At 38.5% G+C, this 21940-nt stretch overlaps 1 protein-coding gene and 1 long non-coding RNA gene across 3 annotated transcripts; one reads left to right on the top strand and one right to left on the bottom strand.

The window, feature by feature from the left end:
* Nucleotides 1–304: 304 nt before the first annotated feature.
* On the top strand, nt 305–14336 carry LOC120441959. Its single transcript, XR_005614418.1, has 3 exons — nt 305–315; nt 10092–10095; nt 14298–14336. It is a non-coding gene; the product is annotated as an uncharacterized LOC120441959 (long non-coding RNA).
* Nucleotides 11059–14424, bottom strand: LOC116318504 (eotaxin-like). 2 transcript variants are annotated; one of them, XM_031737513.2, is made up of 4 exons: nt 14292–14424; nt 11499–11628; nt 11367–11428; nt 11059–11275 (listed from the first exon to the last, which is right to left on the bottom strand). In XM_031737513.2, exons 1-4 carry the CDS (start codon nt 14356–14358, stop codon nt 11250–11252), a joined length of 285 nt encoding a protein of 94 aa, XP_031593373.1. In that variant the 5' UTR covers nt 14359–14424; the 3' UTR covers nt 11059–11249. The 2 variants fall into 2 exon arrangements, 1 of the variants encoding a protein (XP_031593373.1); XR_004199327.2 differs by lacking the exon at nt 11499–11628 and having other exon boundaries at nt 11114–11275; nt 14292–14309.
* Nucleotides 14425–21940: the final 7516 nt, after the last annotated feature.

Genomic DNA, 21940 nt, shown 5'->3' with positions numbered 1-21940 from the left:
AGAAGAACTCAATTGGTCCATCTAAATTTCAGCATTAAGCATCACTTTCAAATCAAGTCATGCATGACTCAAATCCGACATCAAGAATAAAACACAACACAGTTAGTAAGAACAGAGTTAAGTAACCTTAAAAATTTAAAGTACAAATATGAAAACAATCTTTAGGAAGTCCTACGACAAGTATAAGTAACTACGGGCAGATCCTGATAACGCAGAAGCGGTGCATTGCTTCATCACGCACTGGAGCCTTTATGGGAAACACATTTGTCATTCTGGCAGTGACTGTAGAGGAAAGAGAGACGAAGAGGAGCTTCAGTTCATCTGTGCAAATACTTTTAATATGTGTGTGTATCTGTGTAACTTACAATCCTTGACCCACTGAGCGTCTGGATCAGCACAAAGTTGTCCATATTCTGTGTTGAATCTGGAAATAAAAGACAGAAGATTATAGAGATTGTATGTGTTTGTATGTAGGACAACATGTGCTGACTTACAGTATAGCCTTCACACAGGGTGGTCTTGCAGCCTGCTCACGATATGTTTTCCCCACCACGTCAGCACTCATATCAGCGGTGGTGATGCCAACGCAGCACGGTGGTTTACTTCCAGGACGAGCTGAATCTGAGAGGTAGGAGGTTAAAAACTGATTTATCTGACCTGAGAAAGTCTGATTAGAAGGAAAATCAAAGTTAACTCTGAGTTTAAAATGTGATGAAACTCCTTACATCACTAAACAAAAAAATGTTACCTGAAATTATTTGACAGTGAGCGAGCCTTTTTGTGTGCCTCACTCTGTAAACAATTTACACTTTGACAGAAAATCAAGGTCACTGAGAGGTAAAAAACTATATTGAAACAAATCAATCTTGGGTGCAAAATTAAGTTTTAAACAGCTTTTTCATTCTTGCAAAGATGAAGATAAAGGCAGGCTGAGTGCTGAGTTTCTGTCTTCTAATGTCTCTGATAAAAACAGTGCATGAACACAATTTTCTGAGGTTATGAATCACAAATTCTGAACAGACTCTCTTTATATATATTTCTATTATTTTTATAATAGAGGGTATGTGATCGTTTGCTTTGTGTTTGCTTCCTGGATCACTGAGAAAGTTTCCATAAATACATTTTAACAGACGTCTCAGATTGTTCTAGCTGTTATTTATGTCCAGTAAACCATCTCGATTTCTTTTCTAGAGGAGACGATAAGAAATAAGAAAAAGCTTTTGCTAGCAATGGTTATTATATCAATGAACATCTAGGCTGTTAGAGGCTTCCCATGATGCACTTTTTTCACTTACTGTGTGTTTAAACATCACTTTCCATTCAATCGGATTTTTTTTGTTTTTGTTTTTATCTCTGGATCACTTTCACAGTATGTTTGTTGTACTCTTTTCAAATAAAACTCTTTCCAAATAAAATAGGAAACCTGGAGACGTAGACATGACACAAACTTGACAACAAGAACCACACAGACATGAAACATGACAGGTAAACGCACAAACCTGGGAGACTTAGTACAGGGGGAGATGACCAATGTTCCCTCTAAGCTGCGCACGTGCGCAATTGCGCACTGCTGGCACGGTCTCTGCGCACAGGAAATCTGCGTTGCGCACAAAAAAAATCTAACCAGAATTGAAATTAAAATTAATACTTTAACAATTCTGTTTTGCAGTGTTAGTCAGTAAGTGACTGGCTGCTCCTGTATGGGATTAGAACGATGCCACCTTATCCCATAGTCCAGCCAATGATGCGATTTACATTCGTATATACGCAGCTAATCAATGTCGTTGACAGGCTATGACAGCGTCCTTATGTGCCGACACCGGTGTTTTAGCTAGCAAAGCGGTGTGGCTGATGTGGAGTGAAGCCACGTTAATGACAATGTGTACAACCATTGGAGATGTGAGCAGGACAGACGGAACACGTGACGGAAAAAGTGTGGACTTTATACCAGTTTTTAAATTGTGTTGATAGGCCACGTAAAACCAGAGTTGTGATTAAAAAAAAAAAATGCAATGATATGGCAACGACTAGCATCTAGTTGTTAAGAAACGAGGGGAAGTTTTAGGAGTGATGGCGTGTTTTGAGATGTGAGAGATTTGAGACGTTTAGCGCAAATCTTGTGTAGTTAGTGTGTAGTGTAGTCAATAGTTTTGTTGTGTGTGTCAGAACAATGAGGCGACTAGTGAATGTTACAGGTGTTACAGCAGTGATACATCTCCTGTTGTCAGGCCTGCAGGTATCAGGCTGTTTTTCTCCTTTATCTCATAGTGGACAGAAATGAGTTTTTCTGAGTGGCACAAATAATTTGTGTGGCATCAGATTTGATGCAGAACAGCTGATTGTTCTGTAAATAGTTTGAAATGTTTATTTAAAAAAACACCTTGGCTGCATTTAAAAAAAATAGCTGCAAAAAACTTTGTTTGCCAAACTGAGTTACTTTTTTGAAGAAGTAACTATATAATTAATTGCCCAACATTGGTCATTATATATTATATTTTGCAGACAGAGGGTTACAGGACTCTCCCAGACCACAGACTCATACTCATAATACAAGTCAAAGCTTTATTAAAAAAAAAGAAAAAAAGAAGAAAGTTGTGTTTTCGAAATTGGAGTTCAAGTTATTTTTTACTTCAAATAGTGTTAACATACTACACAGGTCATTGACAAGATTTCTTTTACATTTTTATTGTAAGTGGGCTAAAACTTACAATAAAATAATTAATTACTACTTAATTAAAAGTAGTCTAACATAAATGTAAATGCTGTAATTTGATTATTTTAATAAACCATGTAACTTGGATGGATTAGATGCCGCCGTGACCACAGTGCACACGTCTGATGTCGCTCACAGTGGTCCAAGCGATCGCTCAGGGAGTTTGTGTGTTCGCTCAGACATGTGAAAAATTAGAGGGAACATTGGAGATGACAAAAGGAACTAAGAAACAAAGGACTAAACAACAACCTACAAATGAACTAGATGAGCTAAAACTGAAACTAGAACACAAATGAATACAAGATTCATTAAAACTCAAACACTGGGTAACATGACCCAGCACTGTGACATTATCTGTATTATTGTATTTTTACTTCACAATTTAAAGCACTTTGAGGTCACTTCTGCTGTGAGTTGATATTATATGAATAAAACTGGGTTGTATTGAAATTTAACAATGTTTAATCATACAAGACAGAATTAAGATGGTAACTGGATGTTGAACAGAATTATCCCACAGCTGCAACATATCATGTCATACACTTTGTTTCTCTGTATCATTCTCATTTTATGCCTTTAGATGATATTGTCACACCTAACCAATGAGTCACCCGTCGCAGAAAAAAGCTCACATGAAATCTAAACAGCATCAAGATCTGGCTACAGAGTGAATTTGCTTGAAAGAAACCACTGCACACTGTGCCACCATTGTAGGTAGGTTTGGAGTTATGACAGTCAAAAAGGTGATGCAAATGACGATGAGCATCCAATGCCCAATGAATTGTTGGAAAAAGTAATTCTCTGATAAATTTTATGTATTTTATTTTATTTACTTTTTATTTTTTGCTTAAGAAAAGTGAGAGCATATTTACCTGCAGAGGAGTGGCAGCAGGAGGAGAGCAGGAGAAGGATGGAGAGGAACTTCAGAGACATTTTCACTGGTGTTCTGGCTCACTGATCAGGCTGAAAGTATATGAGTTCATTTGTGTTTGGCTGTTTATTGGTAAGTGCAGGGACATTTACAGGCATAGCTGATGACGTGTTTTAATAGCTCTTTGTGTGTGCATGATGTGGCATATCATACCTCCGCCCCTTATCAGGGAAACTTCAGTATTTCAGCCTATCAACACCTCACTGAGAGCTTACAGAGAAACACATACACAAAGTTTACAGACACTTAAATATAGTGAACAAAACAGTTTGTGTATTCTCCGAAAACTAGCTTTACTTTGTTGTTTGGGTCAACTTTGCTACCGAGAAACAAAGAGAGGCGTTGAAGGGCTGCTCCTACGGAACTTATTGTTTCGGAGGAAAACACAAACACAGTGTAGGATAGCGATACAGCTTTTTGATGAAAACAGACATGGAGATTACTTTTACTTTTATCGCACAAAACACATGAGTATGAGGGAAAAGTGCAAACTACATCCAGGAGAGAAACAACCACAATATACTGGTAATATAACTCTATATATAACATGCTCTTTGCAAGCATCTGCACAGACAGCATGCTAACACAAAGCTAGCTAAGAAGTTGAGAGCATGCTAGCCACTGATATTCAACAGGTAACAAAGGCAGTGATGAACAGTCAGTCGTGCAGCCTTGGGTTCTGCCTGTTCATACTCCTAGAAGGAACTTAACTTTATTTTTGTCAGCCTTGTGTTCATAAGTAAATAAACAAAAAAAAACTATGTGAGTCCTCATCAGGGTAGGGATTGGTGCTGGTGTGTGGAACTGTAGGCTAAGTTAGGTTTATATTGTTAACTGGTAATTAAGTGAAACTTAGTTTTATTACCTTATATATTACTGCTTCATAAAAAATCTTTGTGGCTTTTTATTAATCATAATAATTAGAAATTGTTTACAGCAGTGGTTCTCAAACTTTTTACATAATCCCCCACATGGCAGGAAGAAATATTTTCACGCCCCATGTATTGTTAATATAACTGCTGCGAAAAAAGTGATTCTGATGTTAAACATTAGTTCTGCATGAGTTTTTTGCAAGGTAACTTGCGCACCTGTTAGAACTCTGGCTACACACTTTCAGAACCACTGGTTTAAAGTCAGATTTCCTGGGGTGCAGTTTCCCTGGTAGTGGTATTGCTTTCTTTCCCATTTTCTCATTTTTCTTGCAGCAAGATGAATGTTTCGTGCACATACCTGCCTTAAAAAACCGTCATGAAAGTCTTTCAACATAATCAGTCTAAATGATTGTGAAACTTGCTTTGTGCCATTCCTCTTTCTTCTTATTTTGCTTGTTCCCACAAACTTTTCTGCACTTTTTGCTAAGTTGCATTCTTTATCTGATGTGGTAATACATATTTCTGTTTATGTTACTTCCTGTTTAAACTACACTTCAAGAAATAGTTAAACCAAAGATAAGACAACCATAAAAGATCATTTCCTGTTTATTTAGTAGGAAATGGGTTTGTAAGAGACATGTTTCTTAATTTGATGGTCTGAATGAACTCCTCAGTACGACTGCTAAATGACAGATTAAATTTAATTTTTTTCTACAAGTATATTTATGATTATCAGATTAATACAAACATTTACTTAAGTACTCTCAAGCAAAAGTAATTTGTTACACTACTTGTTACATTACTTTTACTTTCACTTTTACTGTAAAATGTCCTGAAATGCACGTCATATTATTAGTATTTAGGAGGAACAAGTGGCCCCTCCCTGGGTAGCTGGCCCCAGGGAGGGGCCACTTGCCCATTCCTTCCCACCCCATCCCCAACTGCCTCCCTCTACCGATTCCACCACAACCACCCACACGTGCAGGGCCTTGGGGTGCTTTTACTCACAGATTTGAAGGTACAATATGTTCAATATTGTCTATAAACACAAAAAGTCAGCCAACAAAATCTCTGTAAAAGAAAATCGCACCACTTGGAGTCAATCTTAAGATTCTTTTGGGCAGTTATGTGACTCATTTTATTTATTAAATGTTAATTTTAATGGTCAGTGGGATCAAAAGAAAGAACAAAAGAAAACCAATAAATTATGATTAAAACTTTGGACCATCGTATTTGATGGTCACACACAGATTTTGTGAGACTTCTACATCATCAGCGTGACTTCTTTTACCCTCAACAAGTATATAAATTGCATGACACATTTTCAATGACTAAACTGCAAAAATATGGCTTATGTAGCAAATGTGATACAAATTAAAACTCATATGCAGATTAAAATGTGACGTTTCTATATTTTGTTGTTTGGCAGTTATTTCATGGTTCAGGTTTTAAAGGGTTAAATGTTAATTTTAATGGTCAGTGTGATCAAAAGAAAGAAAGAAAAGTAAATCAATAATTTCTGATAAAGACTTTGGATCAAAATGAGGTTTTAAACATCTCCTGGAGCATCTTTGTTATTGCAGAGCTCTCAAAGACAGGCTGAGTCCCATGCTTCTGTCCTCTAATGTGTTTGATGAAAAAAAGCTCACAATTTTCTGAGGTTGTGAATCTCAATGTTCTCAGTATTCTGGTAATTACTCTTATAACTGAGGCGATGTCACTGTTCACTCAGAAACAGCATCAACGTCTGGCTACAGAATTAACTTGAAAGAAACCACTGCACACTGTGCCAGCATAGGAAGTTATGACAGTCAAAGAGACGATGCAAATGATGTAGAGCATGCAACGCACCATGAAACATCATTCTGTAATGTCACTGGAAATAAAATATATATACTTTAAATATCATGATGGTTAACCAACAAGAATGTGACTGATATAAAGATAAATGGTAAAAGAAACTATGAGAGTCCTTACAGAGCAGCCATTTCCAATAAAACCAAAGAAAGCTAGGAGCCATTTTTGGTAATAGTAATTGGTATAATGAGTTTTATGTACTTTCTCTCTTTTTCTCCTTTAGAAAACTAAGAGCACAGTTACCTTCAGAGGAGTGGCAGCACACACACATTGAGAGCAGGGGAAGAGTGATGGAGAGGATCTTCAGAGACATTTTGACCGGTGGTCCGATTCGCTGATCAGGTTACAACAACAAGTTCATCAGTTCTTGGATATTTATTGGTAAGTGCAGGAAGAACTGATGACGAGTTTTTAAAAAAAATGTGCATTCATGTGTGTGTGTGGCATATCATAATCACACCCCCGTCTCTTAATAGAGATACTTTAATATTTCAACCAACAGGTCGCTGAAAGCTTTCCGAGAAATAGCCTCACATTAGGACATGCACAGACACTAAATCACTCAATAATTTCAGGGTTTTTTTTTTCTATTTTGACTGACTGTGACTGTTTATCCCTGGCAGTTAAAAAAACTAAACCAAACATCACAGTATTTTTTGTAAATCAATGTAACCAAATGACAGAAAAGTTTCTTTTTTTTCAGTGTGGATTTGTTTTGCCAGGTACTAGTGAGTAGTGTGAGCCTGTGGGCCACTGAAGTGCGTTTTAGTTGTTGCTTGTGTTTTCTTTTTCTTTTTGATATTGACCCATCAGCGGTGCTGTCTCTTTCTTTTAAGAATAACGTTTGTCATTTAGCCATTTCATGAGCAAATGCTTAAATTCATAAGGACAAAAGGAGTCATAAAAGCAGAAAGAAAGAATAAAAAAAAAATTCCAAGCATAAAATAACAACATAAGAAATCAATGTATCCATAACCGTCCATCCACTTCCAGCATTAGGCATCATTAGTCATACAAGACTCAAATGTGACATTGAGGAATGCAGAAATAAAATACACTGTAACACAGTCAGTAAGAAAGACTCCACGAGCAACGTCCGTTTCGCCCTAGCAGCACCGGTCCCTCTCCTCCTCTTTCAGTTTTCCTCATCATAAAACTTATCATCAGTGTTCACATTGTTTGTTGTCTTTTAGCTTCCTACTGATAAAGTCCTCTCCCATAGTCATTCACAATACATCAAATTATAGATTTCTATAATCTCTCATGTTTTACTGTGTGGCAGGCAGGAGATTAGACCCAAATGCAGGACTCACAGGACACAGAGCGATGGACTAAAAGAGGCAGCTTTTATTTTGCTGTAAATAACTTACTACAAATACAAAACTCAAAATTAGAAACCTCCAACTGAAACACCAGAAGATAAACCAGGAACTGAGAACTAGCAATTAACTCAGAAGACAGACGAAAGAAACAGCATAGTGAGGGTACAACACAACAACTAACAGAAAGAAACACAGGACTTAAATACACAAGCAGGGCAACGAGAGGATGTGGAACAGGTGGTAACATGGCTGGGATAAAATATCAAAATAAAACAGGAAACACACGACAGGCACAGACTTGACACTGAACAGAGGGGACACAGAGCACAGGGATAGCAGTAACAAACTGTGACGTGAGACACGACTGACTGGAGAATAAGAAAATAAGCATGAAGACAAAACTAGACTAATCACGAGGGACACAGGAACAAAATCAAAGAAGTTGAAATCACAAGATAAAGAAGAACTAGAGCTAGAAATACAAAACCATAAAGACCAGTAATGATAATCCATGATGAAATCAAACATTAATAGTAACACAGAACACAAAACACTGAGTCACCGACCCAGGAACGTGACATAATCTTCAACATTTCTTTGAATTTAAACCCAGAGTCATTCTTATGTAGAAAAACTGAAACATAATGTTGAAAGTAAAACTTCTTTAGTTTCACGTTTGGCCCACATAAGATCCAAATAGGCTGTAATTAGCCTGAGATGTGAAATACATTTGACATCCCTGTTGTTTACTTTTTTCCCCACCTATTAAATAACTTCTGTAAATACATATAAATCAGCCACCGGCGCATAGAAATGATGAGGCAGCTTCTGGGCAATAATCATATGTGTTAATGTTAACACTGCAAACCCATATTACTACCATCTGTATTATTTTACAACTTACGCTTCTATTTATTACGCACGCATATTTAAACGTAAACACTGGAATCCCAAGTATAATCAAATAAATATTATATATTATTCATATATTTATCATATTGTTGCGACCTGGCCCGGAACGGCCGTAACAAGAGTGGGGTGTCCCGCAGCCTTCCACTCCCAAACAGACACGGCCACAGCATCTGGCTTTTAACAATAGTAGTGGGAGTGTACAGCTTCAGGATGAGTCAAGGCCAACACAACAAACAAAACCCAACCTAAACTTCGGTCCCCCTCTGACTTCTTCAAGAAAACAAAAAAAAGAAATGACAGAGTCTGACTTCCATGGTCTAACAACTGTTAGGGCCCCTGGCCTCATGTGGGTCCGCCTTCCTGTATGGAAATTCAAGTGTGACTCACAGGTGATTGGCTGGCCAAGGACCTATGCTTGCCCAACTGCATGCAGATCTTGGCTGTATTTCGGGATCCTCGGACGCAGCGGACCAATGACGTGGCTCCCTGCGTTTACCTGGGAATACAAAAGGCTGAGGATTCTTCACTCGTGGGGGACTCTTTGGTTTGAACAGACTCTGTAGGCTGTCCCTCCTGCCTCTGTCTTTGTACCACTGCCTTTTGAACCTCTGTTTTTAAGTTAGTGCCTGTGAGATAATTAGTGTTCTATTAGTGTTCTTGTGTTAATTGAATACACGAGTTGTTTTTTTTGTTTGTTTAAATTGCATCATTGCCTAGTGAGTCGTTTCACTAACGGTTTTCAGTTGTGGTACTAAACCTTGAGTTTTTGTAATCTGACCCTCCAGTTTCTGGGCTCATTTATGTTACCTCCCCTGTCGCCTAGCAAAGCTGTGGCATAACACAACACAGGAGAAAACGAACCTTCCCAAAAGTAATCGGCAACTCACTCGGCGCTTCACACACATGCCTGAATAACTAACTGGCTATGGCTGCAGCTGCTCCGTCTGGATCTGGGGCAAGTGCACAGAAAATTTTCCACACCCCACAAATGCTGCAGCTCTTCCGTCGTCCTTTATTGTTTACATCTGTAGCGGGAGCCAGTTACACCAGGCCGATCCTTCCGTCCACCAATCACAGCCGAGCCCCTGCACAGGTGAATTGGCATATACAAATGTAGAAACAACACGCACGTAAAAATATGAATAATATACAAATATCTTACTTGAAAAAAAAACTCTCAGTATGATTTTGGTGATTTGAAATATTAAAGTCTCACTGATAAGGGGTGGATGCACACTGAACTACACAGATCTATAAAAAATATCATTAGCTCTGCCTGCGGATGTCCCTTCACTTACCAATAAATAACCGCAAACCCCTTCAAAAATACTATCCAAGTAATTGCACCTGTTTTTATAGGCAGGGGTGCACATAAGCGGTCCACAGGTGCGCATGCACTGTCAAAATAAAATACACGCGTATTTTATTAGTAGAAAAGCAGTAAACTGCATTCTAGGACGATTGTTAGAGTTAAGCATAAACAGGAGGGTCAAAGGTGAGGAAATTAAAGTTATGGAACAAATTTTGGTGGCTAGCTGAGGAAATGCATCTCTCTGTCTGTCCCTCACTCCATGTTATGTCTTACTGTCTGCAGAAATTCTAAAATTCTGCTTCTTTTTCTTATATGGAGATATCTCAGGGATAAAATATACAGTTAAACAACTTTACACTGACAGAAAGGAGAGTTTCACTGGCCCGTCCCACTTCAGACCAAAGTGGACAAAATGTGGCCCAAATTTAAAATGACTTTGACATCTCTGGGTTACATTGTTGCCGATGCAACAACTTTTTCTACAAATCACCTGTGGATTCTTACTTTCTCAGAAGCCTTCCATCCTTGGTTTGCTGGCATGTCATTTAGTTTTTGTGATGCAGTTTTGATTATTTCACTCAGCAGTAAGCAGATGATATCACCCCCAACCTTTTTTATTCAAAAGCTGAGACCTAAGGTGGAGGTTGCTGCGTGGCTTTGGTGGTGCGATGTACATCTATGTGCCGTGATTATTTATGTACGCCTGGTTTGAGCCGTTGCTTGTGAGTGTGTGTTGAGGTGATATGCACGTGTGGACTGGTGATTTTGCATGCATTAAGCCTTTCCAGATTGTGCTAATCCTGTCTTTAGACTGACAGAAAAGGGAGTTTCACTGGTCCGACCCACTTATGTTCATCGTGAGCTGCATGAACTTGGGTAAAAGCTTTATAAAAACCTGGACAGTCTGCTCAGTGAGCATCCTCAACTAAAACACTAGTGGAATACATTCGGCGATGTGTGTGACATTTTGTGAGGGTCTGGTGGGCATTGAAACAACAACAGGAAAATATTTGCTCAAAAGTTTATTTTTATATTGTCTTTCACAGCCACATTGTGCTTCACATAAACACATAAAGCACAGAAAGAGATTCACAAATAAGCAAAAAAAAAAAAGACAAATAAAACCTGAACCCCAATGATCAATTAAAAAACAATGAAGTCAACAGAGTGAACAAAATACAGGTTTACTCCACAGGTTAGAGTAAAAATTAATCTACAAATGCAAAAAAAAGAGAAAGTTTTAAGACAGTCAGGCTGAGAAAGCGCTCTGGTTTGAATAAGCCTTTAATGGTGATGGAAATACTGGAAATACTGATGCAGCAGACAGACTTCACACCTTCCTCATTTTGGCAGTGACTAGAGAGGAAAAACAGACAAGCAGGAGCTTCAGTTTTTCTCTGTAAATACTTTGCATTTATTTCTGTGTGTTTCTTTTAGCATGACTTACGATCTTTGACCCACTGAGCGTCTGGATCAGCACAAAGTTGTTGTCCATCTTTTGTGTCAAAACTGGAAATAAAAGATAGAAAATTATAGAGATTGTATATGTTTGTATGTAGAACAACGTGTGCTGACTTACATTATAGCCTTCACACAGTGATATCTTGCAGCCAGCTTATGATATGTTTGTCCCACCACGTCAGCAGTCATATTGCCTTTGGTGACTGCAGGGCAGCACGGTGGTATCCTTCCAGGATGTTCATGAGTACCTGAGCCCAGAATTAAGTTTAGCTGTTGCAGAGCTCTGCCACAGATTTTAAAGAATGTTTCTATCTTGAAATGTCTCTGATTCAAAAAGCATATTACATGCTCCCATTTGTGCAGCACGTGGATATTTCTTAAAGAAACTCCGGCTAGCCTGGCCATGCTCCGCAGCATACCTATACAATATCTGCATAGACATGAAATCAGTGATGGTTTGATCAGAACTTGTCTCCAAGCAGCCTGAAGCTGGACAGATAGTCTCGATATGATAGAGAAAGGTGGGTTACTTTGAAATATCCACGTGCTGTAACCAAAGGGGAGTCATACCCCCGTATATATGGAATATGTAACTGAGTGGAGACATAGTCTTGGTATGATAGAGAACATATTCTCAATGTTCTTATGTTTATCATAGACAGTACGTCACTGTTTGCTTTGTGCTGTTATCAGGATCACTCAGAACGTTTCCATAAATATATTTTAGCAGAGGCGAGACTTGATCCAACATTTGGAGATATCATCTGGCATCTGGTTCCTGGAATTTTCCAAGGATGAATTTTTACTTATATTTATTTATTTTCTTAACCAAATTGAATCAAATAGAAATATGAACGGTTGGGAAACATTGTCTTCATGTTCTGAAGAAGATATCTGCTGTACCAAACTAATCCAAACTGATTGTCTTAAATTGCTTTTTTTGTTATTATTTTCAAACAAAGCATGTTGATTTCTTTTCCAGAGGATGAGAATAAGGACCAACATTAAGCTACATTCATTAGCAATGATTAATGTATCAAATGTTTAATCATAGATTTCAAAGTTCAGATGTGCTGATAACTGAAAGGTGAAAAATATTGTCCTGTAGCTGCAAGATATCATCTTATACTCTCTCTGCGTCTCTCTCATTTCCTGCTTTCATGCCTTATGCCAGTGGTTCCCAAACTTTTTTTGCTGGGCCCCCCTTGTTTAACAAGAAAAATGTTCGCGCCCCCCGACCCCCGGGCGTGCACGCGCGCACGCACACGCACAAACACATCCTTCAACCACACACACCCATATTTTGCTCCATTGCGGTTTATTTCACACCTCAAACATTTATTAAACAATTAAGCAAATACAAATAATCTGCAATAAATTACAGGTAGTAAGAAAATAAAAAACCAACTCTTTTACGCTCCGTCCGCACCTACACGGGTATTTTTGAACGCGCAGCTGTTTAGGGCACATGTAAACGGCGTATCGAATCACCGAGAACGGAGATTTTTTAAAACTCCTTTTTTTATGCGTTTACATGTGGACAAGGAATACAGAGTTTGTCACACAATGTCAAAGGTATGTGCCTTTTTCACGTCACACTGTGCGCCACGTTATTGTTTACATGAGATGAATTGCAGAATGGCAGATAGAGACAAAATACTGTTAATCTGACTCTGTAGGTTTTACACGCTTACATATACAGGCCATTACTGTCCCTGCATTTAGAAAGGCAGAGGCATCATGGTGTAATTATTTTACATGTAGTTGTTTTTTTTCCTGTGTAATAATGTTCAACATTGCTGTCAATACATTTTCAAAAAACCCTCTACAAAATGGGTTCAAAAACATAAACAACTGTGGGATACTGTTTGTCCGTGATTTGAACAGCCCAGCGCTGCTCCCGATGCAGGAAAACTAATTCTGCAGGGAGACCTACCTCAGCACTTGTGCAGGTGAAACCAAAGGAAGATAAGCTTCACCATATTTTCTAGTCTTTGGCTTAGAATGAAGTTGGTTTGGAAACATATTCAGCAATGCTTCATCTCCTGCTTTGCGTTTGTGTGGGCGCCCCGTGCTAGCATTGTCCAAGCGTTGTTTTTGTTTTTTTTCCCTTTTCATGCTGCGCCCCCCCTGCAATGGCTCTGCGCCCCCCCTAGGGGGCGGGCCCCACACTTTGGGAACCACTGCCTTATGCAATGATTCACAATGTATGCACCCCTCCAAAAACCCACTGAAATGATGACTTTGCTAAAAACTAAATTAAAGCAGTGAGATTTAGTTACAGAGTGAATTTGTTTGAAAGAACCCACTGAACCCACTGTGCCACACTAATAATTTGGCAGTTATGATAGTTTAAGTGTCTTACAACATATGCCTGGCATGCAACGCAGCATGAGACATAAGCCCATAAGTGACAGAAAACAAAAGTTTGCATGTAGATAAACATAAAAGGTAAAAACATTGTTAATGGTAAGCAGTATAGCGTGAATGGATATGGTGTGGCTGTCAATCAGTCCAGTAATCGAACACACAAAAATCAGGTGAATGTTGTACTTAAAAAATAAAAATCTCCAAGACTTCTTCTAAATGTAGACGTAAAGGACGCCTTTTAAAATTCCATGACTGACTAATGAAACTCAGCCCAGAAAACAGCTTCCAGGAATGTTTGGTGGGTAGAAGTCGAGTAAATGCTGGATAAAAATGTTACAATTATAGACTGAGCAGATACCAGAATATGACTGATGTAAAGGTTTGTGGTCTTTACACAGTGATCCTGCTCAATAAAACACCAAAATGTCAGAAGTGAACCTTATTCACAAACCAAGCCATTGTTGGAGATAGTCATTGCTGTGATCAAATAATCTATTTTATCTCTTTTTTTCCTTATTTTTCTTTATAAAAGTACAGTTACCTTCAGAGTGGCAGCACACACATATTGAGAGCAGGAGGAGAGTGATGGAGAGGATCTTCACAGACATTTTCACCGGTGGTCTGGCTCACTGATCAGAGTCAAAATCTACGAGTTGATTTGTGTTTGGTTATTTATTGGTAAGTGCAGGAACACATGCAGGCACAACTGATGAGGTGTTTTTATAAGTCTGTGTATTTGAGTGCAGGGTGTGGCATATCACACATATCTCAGTATTTCAACCTATCAACATCTCACTGAGAGCTTTCTGAGAAACAGCCTGACATACACGAAGTTCAAAGACACTCAAATATGGTGATGATTATGATAGAGCTTGATGACTGATAACAACGGTTTGTGCATTGTAATGAGTAATGAATCTAAATCACCCACTGACTTTTGTTTTTCAGTGACTCATGATGCCCCTTAACAGCCTAGATGTACATCTATTAACATTTGCATGACTGGCTGACTTTTATGCGGCTTATTTTTTCTTATAAATTCCCACGACTTAAATTTTTGCTTGTAATTTCAATTGAATTGTTTCTTGTTTGCATCAAGCTGTTCTACCCCTGAAAACTCAAAAGAACTCACTTTTACTGTGTATTTTATTTAGGTCGACTTTTGGCAAATGATCAGATAAGTTTCACACTCTGCTCTGGAGGAAATGTGTGACAGAAATGTGATCATGTCGACTGTCTTTATCTTCCAACACACACATGCAATGAACAACAGTTTCTAACACAGACTAAATACGTCACATGTAAAATGGTTTGTGTATGCGTTGCTAATTTCCCCCCTCATAGCTGCATTAGCTATTCCATTTCTTTCATTTAGGCTTAAATATGAGGGCATGACTGTTTGGGGTACTTGGGTTCATTTCCCTGTTGCATGACCCAAAAGGGCAAGCATAAACTTTCCAACAGATGGCCTCACATTTGACTCACAAATATTGTTCCTGTGGTTGCTGTGCTCTATTTTTTCTCATATGCTGTGTTTAGTTTCAATAGATATGATGCTGTGCATTATAGCTAAAAACTGTCTCCTCTGGTCTCATTGGTTCGAAGGACATAGCTTCAGAACAGGGGCGATTCTAGGATCAGAGCTTTGGGGGTGCTGAGCACCCAGAGAGCTGCCCAGCCAGGCAAAATAAACTTCACTCGTCACGATGAGACTTCTTCCCCGTCTCTGTCAGTCCCTGCATCCTTAAATGTCTCCAGTTGTCCCGAGTTCTCTCTGACTGTCTCCTTGGTGCATTTAAACCCCTGTTCCTCCCTGTCCTCATCGTCTGTTGTCTTCATCTCCGCTATCAGTCATCATAATTTTACCATCTCTGTGCAAGTCTGCAAATTTCTTTATTAAATCATAAGATTCTTAAATTCATCAAGTCTCTCTGTGCCTGGGTCCTCGTCACAAAACATGACATCACCGTTTTGTACATTTTAACACAATTTAATCCCCACATTTGTGAAAGAAAAGCAAAACACTTTTTTGGGAAGTCTGTAACAAAACCATCAAATCTGATAAAGGTTATTTAAATGATGCTCATAGTGAGTAAGAAGTAAACTGAGTGCATGTTTTGGACAGAGATTCACTTTTAATGAGTATGTATAATATAATACAGATACATAAAAACCACTCCCAAAACAGAATAAATTATTACAAAATATTAATAAAAAACTATAAAAATGGAGGCAACTTTGCCTGTGGTAGAATGTATGCAATGTATGAAAAAATCTTTACTGCAGATACTAATTTAACTAATTTAATAATACTAATTTTGTGTTGTAAGTTTTATGAGTTTCATGCTTTCATATTGGTACTTGGGAGAGCTTGACATTTTTCTCAGGTGGTACACACTGTAAAAAGTTTGAGAAACACTGATAAGTGTTTCTCTGCCACATAAGTCTGTATGCGGCAGTCATACAGACAACTGGATGGTCCAAAAGTTGGCCTACCTATTACTGGCTGAGGTTTTAGTAGAGTTGTGGCTGAACCACATAAAAATATATCATTAATTTTAATCTCCCCAATCAATGATAATGTTCTATTGGAATGTTGTTAAAGAGGGTAAAAAATGTTTCAACCCAGTTTGTTTTGCAGATTCTGTATAGCAGCTTTAATATAGGAGGACACAACTTCCAGACTATGTGAGTAAAATCAGGTTTTTTCTCTTCGTCAGTTTAACAGTTTCTGTTTTGCCTGTCACTGTTCCCTGTCTGTTTTCTTACCTGGTTCTTCCTGACCTTGTACTTTCTCCTCACGTTCCCTCTTTCCTCTCTCCCTCTTTGGACTGACAATCATACACAAATAGATTGTATTCAATTAGATGAAAAAATTACATTAATGTGAAAAAAATTTTATTAAGATCACTAACGAAAAGTCCTGTCTCAGTGTACTTTCAACCAAAAGGCAAATAACCAAACCACATGAACATCTAATAAAAGATATAAATATTGAAACACTGATCCAACATTATCCTTTATTGATGGATCATTTGTTCTTACACTTTTACCTGAATGTGGCTCCTGTTTTTGAAAAAACTTCCTTATATCCATTATGAACCTGGCTGTCTCTCTCTCTCTATACACACACACACACACACACACACACAACAAGAGTTATAAGGTTAATGGGCATTCAGTCAGTTAGCTAGTTAGTATCCATTTCAAACAGGACAGTGGTAACAACAGCAGGCTACGGACAATTTTAAGTTTTAGATTTTAAATAGGCTGTATACATTTCAGCGCAAGCAACAGGACGGTCAAATATCACTGAATTTACTACAGAGTAGGACGGATTGTAGGGTAGCAAACATCATTGGAAAACACGTTTTCAACACTGCAGGTTACCTGGGTGTAAGGTTTTTCAGCTAAAAAGAAACATGACTCCTATCTAACTACATAAAGAGTAACTGAAGGTTAAATGCTGCTAATATGTCCTGTTTTAATCCAGGCACTCCACCTCCGCTCCGCTGCGTCTCAGCTACCATCGCTCTGGCAGCAACGACCCTAGAGCCAGAGTGGGGCGAGCTGGAACAAACCATTTTGGGAGGGGGAGGGTTATCTATACTTTTGTTGTTAAAATGTTCCGTCTCAACCAAGTACTGTATGCTTTTATATTTTTTTAGTAGTGTGTCACACAAACAGCAAATATTGTCAAAAAAAAGTAAGAAATCTTTGGGGGTGCTTTGATTCATTTTGGGGGTGCTGAAGCACCCCCAAAAATGGGCTAAAATCGCCCCTGCTTCAGAAGTGTTTATTGCAGAAAGTCAAGGTACCTTTGTTGAAGGTGGATCTTGGCCAGGTCTCCCTTGAAAAAGAAGTTTTTAATCTCAATGGGATCTTCCTGGTTAAATACAGGTTAAAATAAAATTTTAAAAAAGTCCCCTCACTAAACCCCTGCATGTCAGTGGGAGCACTGGGACACAAAGTAAAGGTTACAAAATAACACATTAAACCAGATTACTTGATTCCATGTTTCAGTAATGTAACATGTTATTGTACTACATTCAGTAATAGTAAAATACAGACTAAAAACCGACAGGTTTGTACATCTGTAGATAATTTCCCCTTCATAGTTGTATTAGCTGTCCCATTATGATGCTGTTATTTATAGGCTGCTTTGACTGACAGATATCCTCTCAGCAGATGCCTGATAGGCCTCATCTGCACTAACTGGAGTCAAGGAACTTCACCTCTCACCATGCTTGTGCTGTTGGTGCCTTTTTACAGCATTTTGAATGTAAATCCCTGACAAATGTGCTGATAATTTTTTTTAAGTCAGTACTTTTGTTGGTTGAGTGTGACACTGTGACATTTAATGGGTAAGAATACCAAATCTATTGATTTCTTGGATTGTACAGGTATGTACAGATGCATAGCATGTGCAGTTCTGCAACAATTTCAACTTAAGAAACCATTTAAGAAATCCACTGAGCTTTGATCTATTTCCAGCATTAGGTAGCCATTTAAAAAAACAAAACAATGCATGAGTCAAATGTAACATAAAGAATATAAGAAAACTCATAAGAAAGCCTTTTGAAATGATGAACAACATAATGAAAAACTATAAGAAGATCCTGGTTTAGCAGACAGGCAGTGATGCTTCTCCACAGAATCTAATCTCTGTGTTTCACATCTTCGTCTTGCTCACAATGACTGGAGAGGAAAAAGAGTCAAAGAGGTAGTGATGGTAAATTCGATTCTTTTTACTGAATCGTGTTTTAATGAGTCACTCACCAAAGTGAATCGGGTTTCTTGAGTCATTTGAGTCACTGAGTCAGTTGACCAGAGAGTGCAAAAATGTATATTTTCACACAAACTTAATTTGTTTCTCTTTTCATGTAAATCCTACTGCTAAGATGAATGATTGTAAAAGAAAACAACTATTTTTTTAGAGCAAAAAAAAATTCTAAAGGGACATTTATTTATTTTTATTTTATTTTATTGGTATTTTCCTTAAATGTGTCAAATATATATTTTCTCATCTAAATGTCCACTGAGCTGTGAGCCAGGGGGCGGTAAAGCGCCTTAACACTGGTTGCCAACCAAGAAGAAGCTGTGAGCCAGGAGGGAGGGGGTGAGTGAGTCAGCGATTCGTTCAACTCGTTTGAGCTGTGAGCCAGGAGGGAGGGGGTGAGTGAGTGATTCGCCTTACGCTATGATTCAGCACAGCAAGGGAGGGGGTGAGCGAGTCAGTGGCTCTGTCCGAATTCAGGGGAAGGATGCTTAAAATGCCATATTTGGAGGCAATTACGTCACGGCGACGCGACGAAGGCTGTCCGAATTCAAAGAGTACTCAAAATGTGGCGACAAATGTGTCCTACTTTGCCCTGAATTCTAAGGATGGTCCGATGTATCCTTCATGTCCTACTATACCCCAGGATTCATTGCGGGTCATAGAGGAGATTTGTTTCTGATAACGATGGTGGTCGAAGCAGGAGAGGAAAACACTTTCAAATGTAAGTATATGAAAATCTGGTTGTACAAAAGTTAAATTGTTATATCGGTCGTTTTGTTAAGCTTTGGGCATCTGCATAGACATGTTTCTTTTCTTTAAAATAACCGTAAACCAGCTTGTATCGGGATTTTTTCAAATTGGTGATATGTTGTGGGGAACAAAGACCAAACGGCTTAATTTATTAAAACGAGGAGAAAACGATCACCTCTTCACTGGGGTGAAGAATTGGGCCGCTACGGCGTGGATGTACAAGAATAAATCAGTGTACACATCATATTCATATGAGTACGGTCCTATTAACCCTCATGCTGTACAGCAGCGGTCCCCAACCTTTTTTGCGCCACAGACCGGTTTATGTCAGACACGGAGCCTTTAAGGTATCGCGGATAAATACAACCACATAAAATGATCCAACCAAGACAAAAACTGTGGTATTTTGTAAATATAATAATAAACGTGAATGTACTGTGTAATTGTGTAACTTTATTAGAAGCGTCCTCCTGAAAATGCGCCAATATTGACAGTAACATCCTCCTCTCTGCCGCTTAATGCTTTCTGGTCGCTATGGTAACGTGTAAATATTTCTTTCAAAATAAGACACACCACTACAACAAGGGAAAGACTCAGGGAAACCGAGTTAACGATAAAACCCCTGAAAACCATAAATTTCACACCGGAGCCTTAACTCTGTGGCCCGGTACCAAACGACTCACGGACCGCTACTGTACAGAACCTGTGATGTCCAGACGGTGTTCCTCTGGTGTTCTGCTGTGAAAACTTTTGGGCTTAGGGATTAACATAGTTGCCATGGTGTCCTTTCTTCTCTTATTTGTTGTGTGTGATCAGGACAATTCTGGAGAGATGGGCCTGCAGGGAAAGTCACCCCTTGCAGGCCAGAAGACACTGAGATAACTTTAAAGAATACAAAGTACATATGTGTGTTATCAAGAAGATAATTCTTAAGAACACAAGTTAATAAATGTGCAATTACTAAGAGTTGTTGTGGTGTTTTTATTTGCCTGCTGTCATTTTTGATTTCCTCTGCCTTTAGGATTGCAAGTATCCAGGCTCAGGAGAGGGGGTCAGTGGGAAGCCCACTGCTGCTACTTGGCCCTGGTTTGTCCTCATGGATGAGGTAATAGGACAGATGCCTTCCATTAAGCCTCCTGTCCTAATTTCCTCTCTCCCTGAGGACACTCCAGGGCCAAGCACAGCAGTGGGTGACCAAAACGACAGCGATGACGAAGCGGCTCAGCCACCTACGACAGGGAGAAAGAGGAAAAGAGACGGGGATGATGAGCTGCTAGACCTCATCAGAGAGGACATGAGGCAGCAAAGAGAGGCTGAGGAGAGGAGAGCAGGGAGAGGATGGACAGACTGTTTTCACTTCTTGAAAGATTAGTTCCAAAATGAGTTATTTATTGAGAAATTTATTTATTTGAATATATTTGTTACATTGTTATATGTGTTGCATTAGTTTAAAGGTTTTGTGTTATTAATAAATTGATTCAAACAAACAGTAATTGTCACTGGACTCAATTTGATTTACAGGCATTTGTAACACGTATGAACATAACGCTAACTTTGAACAATATTACTTGGATATTTATTTGATAGCAATAAAGTAAATAACAATAACAATTAAACAAGAATATTTCAAATACACAGTATGTAAAGATAAAAAACAATATTTTCAGTTGTTCACACAGGATCAACCTGAGTGACCTGTTCCTGGACCGTTTCTTTAACAACTGTAATAGATTACAGGAAGTCTCTGGCAGTGTTGCTGAATCTGCCCGAGCAAGATCAGACGTGGATGAGCTGCTGCAACTGAGACCTGCGGTTTGTCTTTTCTGGTGGGCGAGTGGAGAATCACACAGGGTGGTCTGCAAAGAGAGCTTTAGGATGCTTCCTCCCACTGTCCACTGCATCGTCCATCCACAGGGTTTGCAGGGCTGGCTCACTCGTGGCTGCCACACCACTAAGATGTTTACAGAAATATGCAAGCAGGAGATGGTGGATGCTACATTATTAGTATAATACTTGTAACTCTGGAGCAGACAACAGTTTGATAAAGTGCTATGTAAAAAAACAAACAAAAGATTAGATTCTATATGTTTCAAAGATATTTAGTTTATATATTTTATATGATACAGTACATGTGTGAGAATGACCGATGTTGTGCCAAAAAATGATCGTCTGCCAAAAACTGATTTCCGGTTTTTGCCCTAAACTGATTGCTCGTATTTAACCTGCTATGAATAACTTGTTGGTCTATAATATGTGAAACATGTCAAATGTGTCCCTCATTAGTGATATCAAGTCACTTTGAGCCACCAGCAACATTCCTGTAACAAGGTAGAAGCTGCAATCAGTTTTTGGCAGTGACTTTTATATATCCTTTATTCATCCAGTTAAAAAAAAAAAATCTTATTGACATTAGAAATTTATTTTTTAAGAGTAATCTGGCCAAGAGGACAGCAGACAGCGCAACAAATATATCAATTGTACCTACATTATAACCAGAGTTATAAAGATACTTTAACAACAGGTAATTATTGTATATATAAAACCCCTTTGTAAACCATGTTCACCGAAGTCTATTTACCAACATACATAAAGATATTACACATATTACACTCGGAAACATTGGAAATCAGTTTTGGCAGGCGAACACTTTTTTGGCACAA

The sequence above is a fragment of the Oreochromis aureus genome, linkage group 9 (genome assembly GCF_013358895.1).
Source record: "Oreochromis aureus strain Israel breed Guangdong linkage group 9, ZZ_aureus, whole genome shotgun sequence".
Taxonomy (NCBI): Eukaryota; Metazoa; Chordata; class Actinopteri; order Cichliformes; family Cichlidae; genus Oreochromis; species Oreochromis aureus.
Note: the sequence above shows the minus strand (reverse complement) of the source record. Positions and strands in the feature narration are given on the sequence as shown.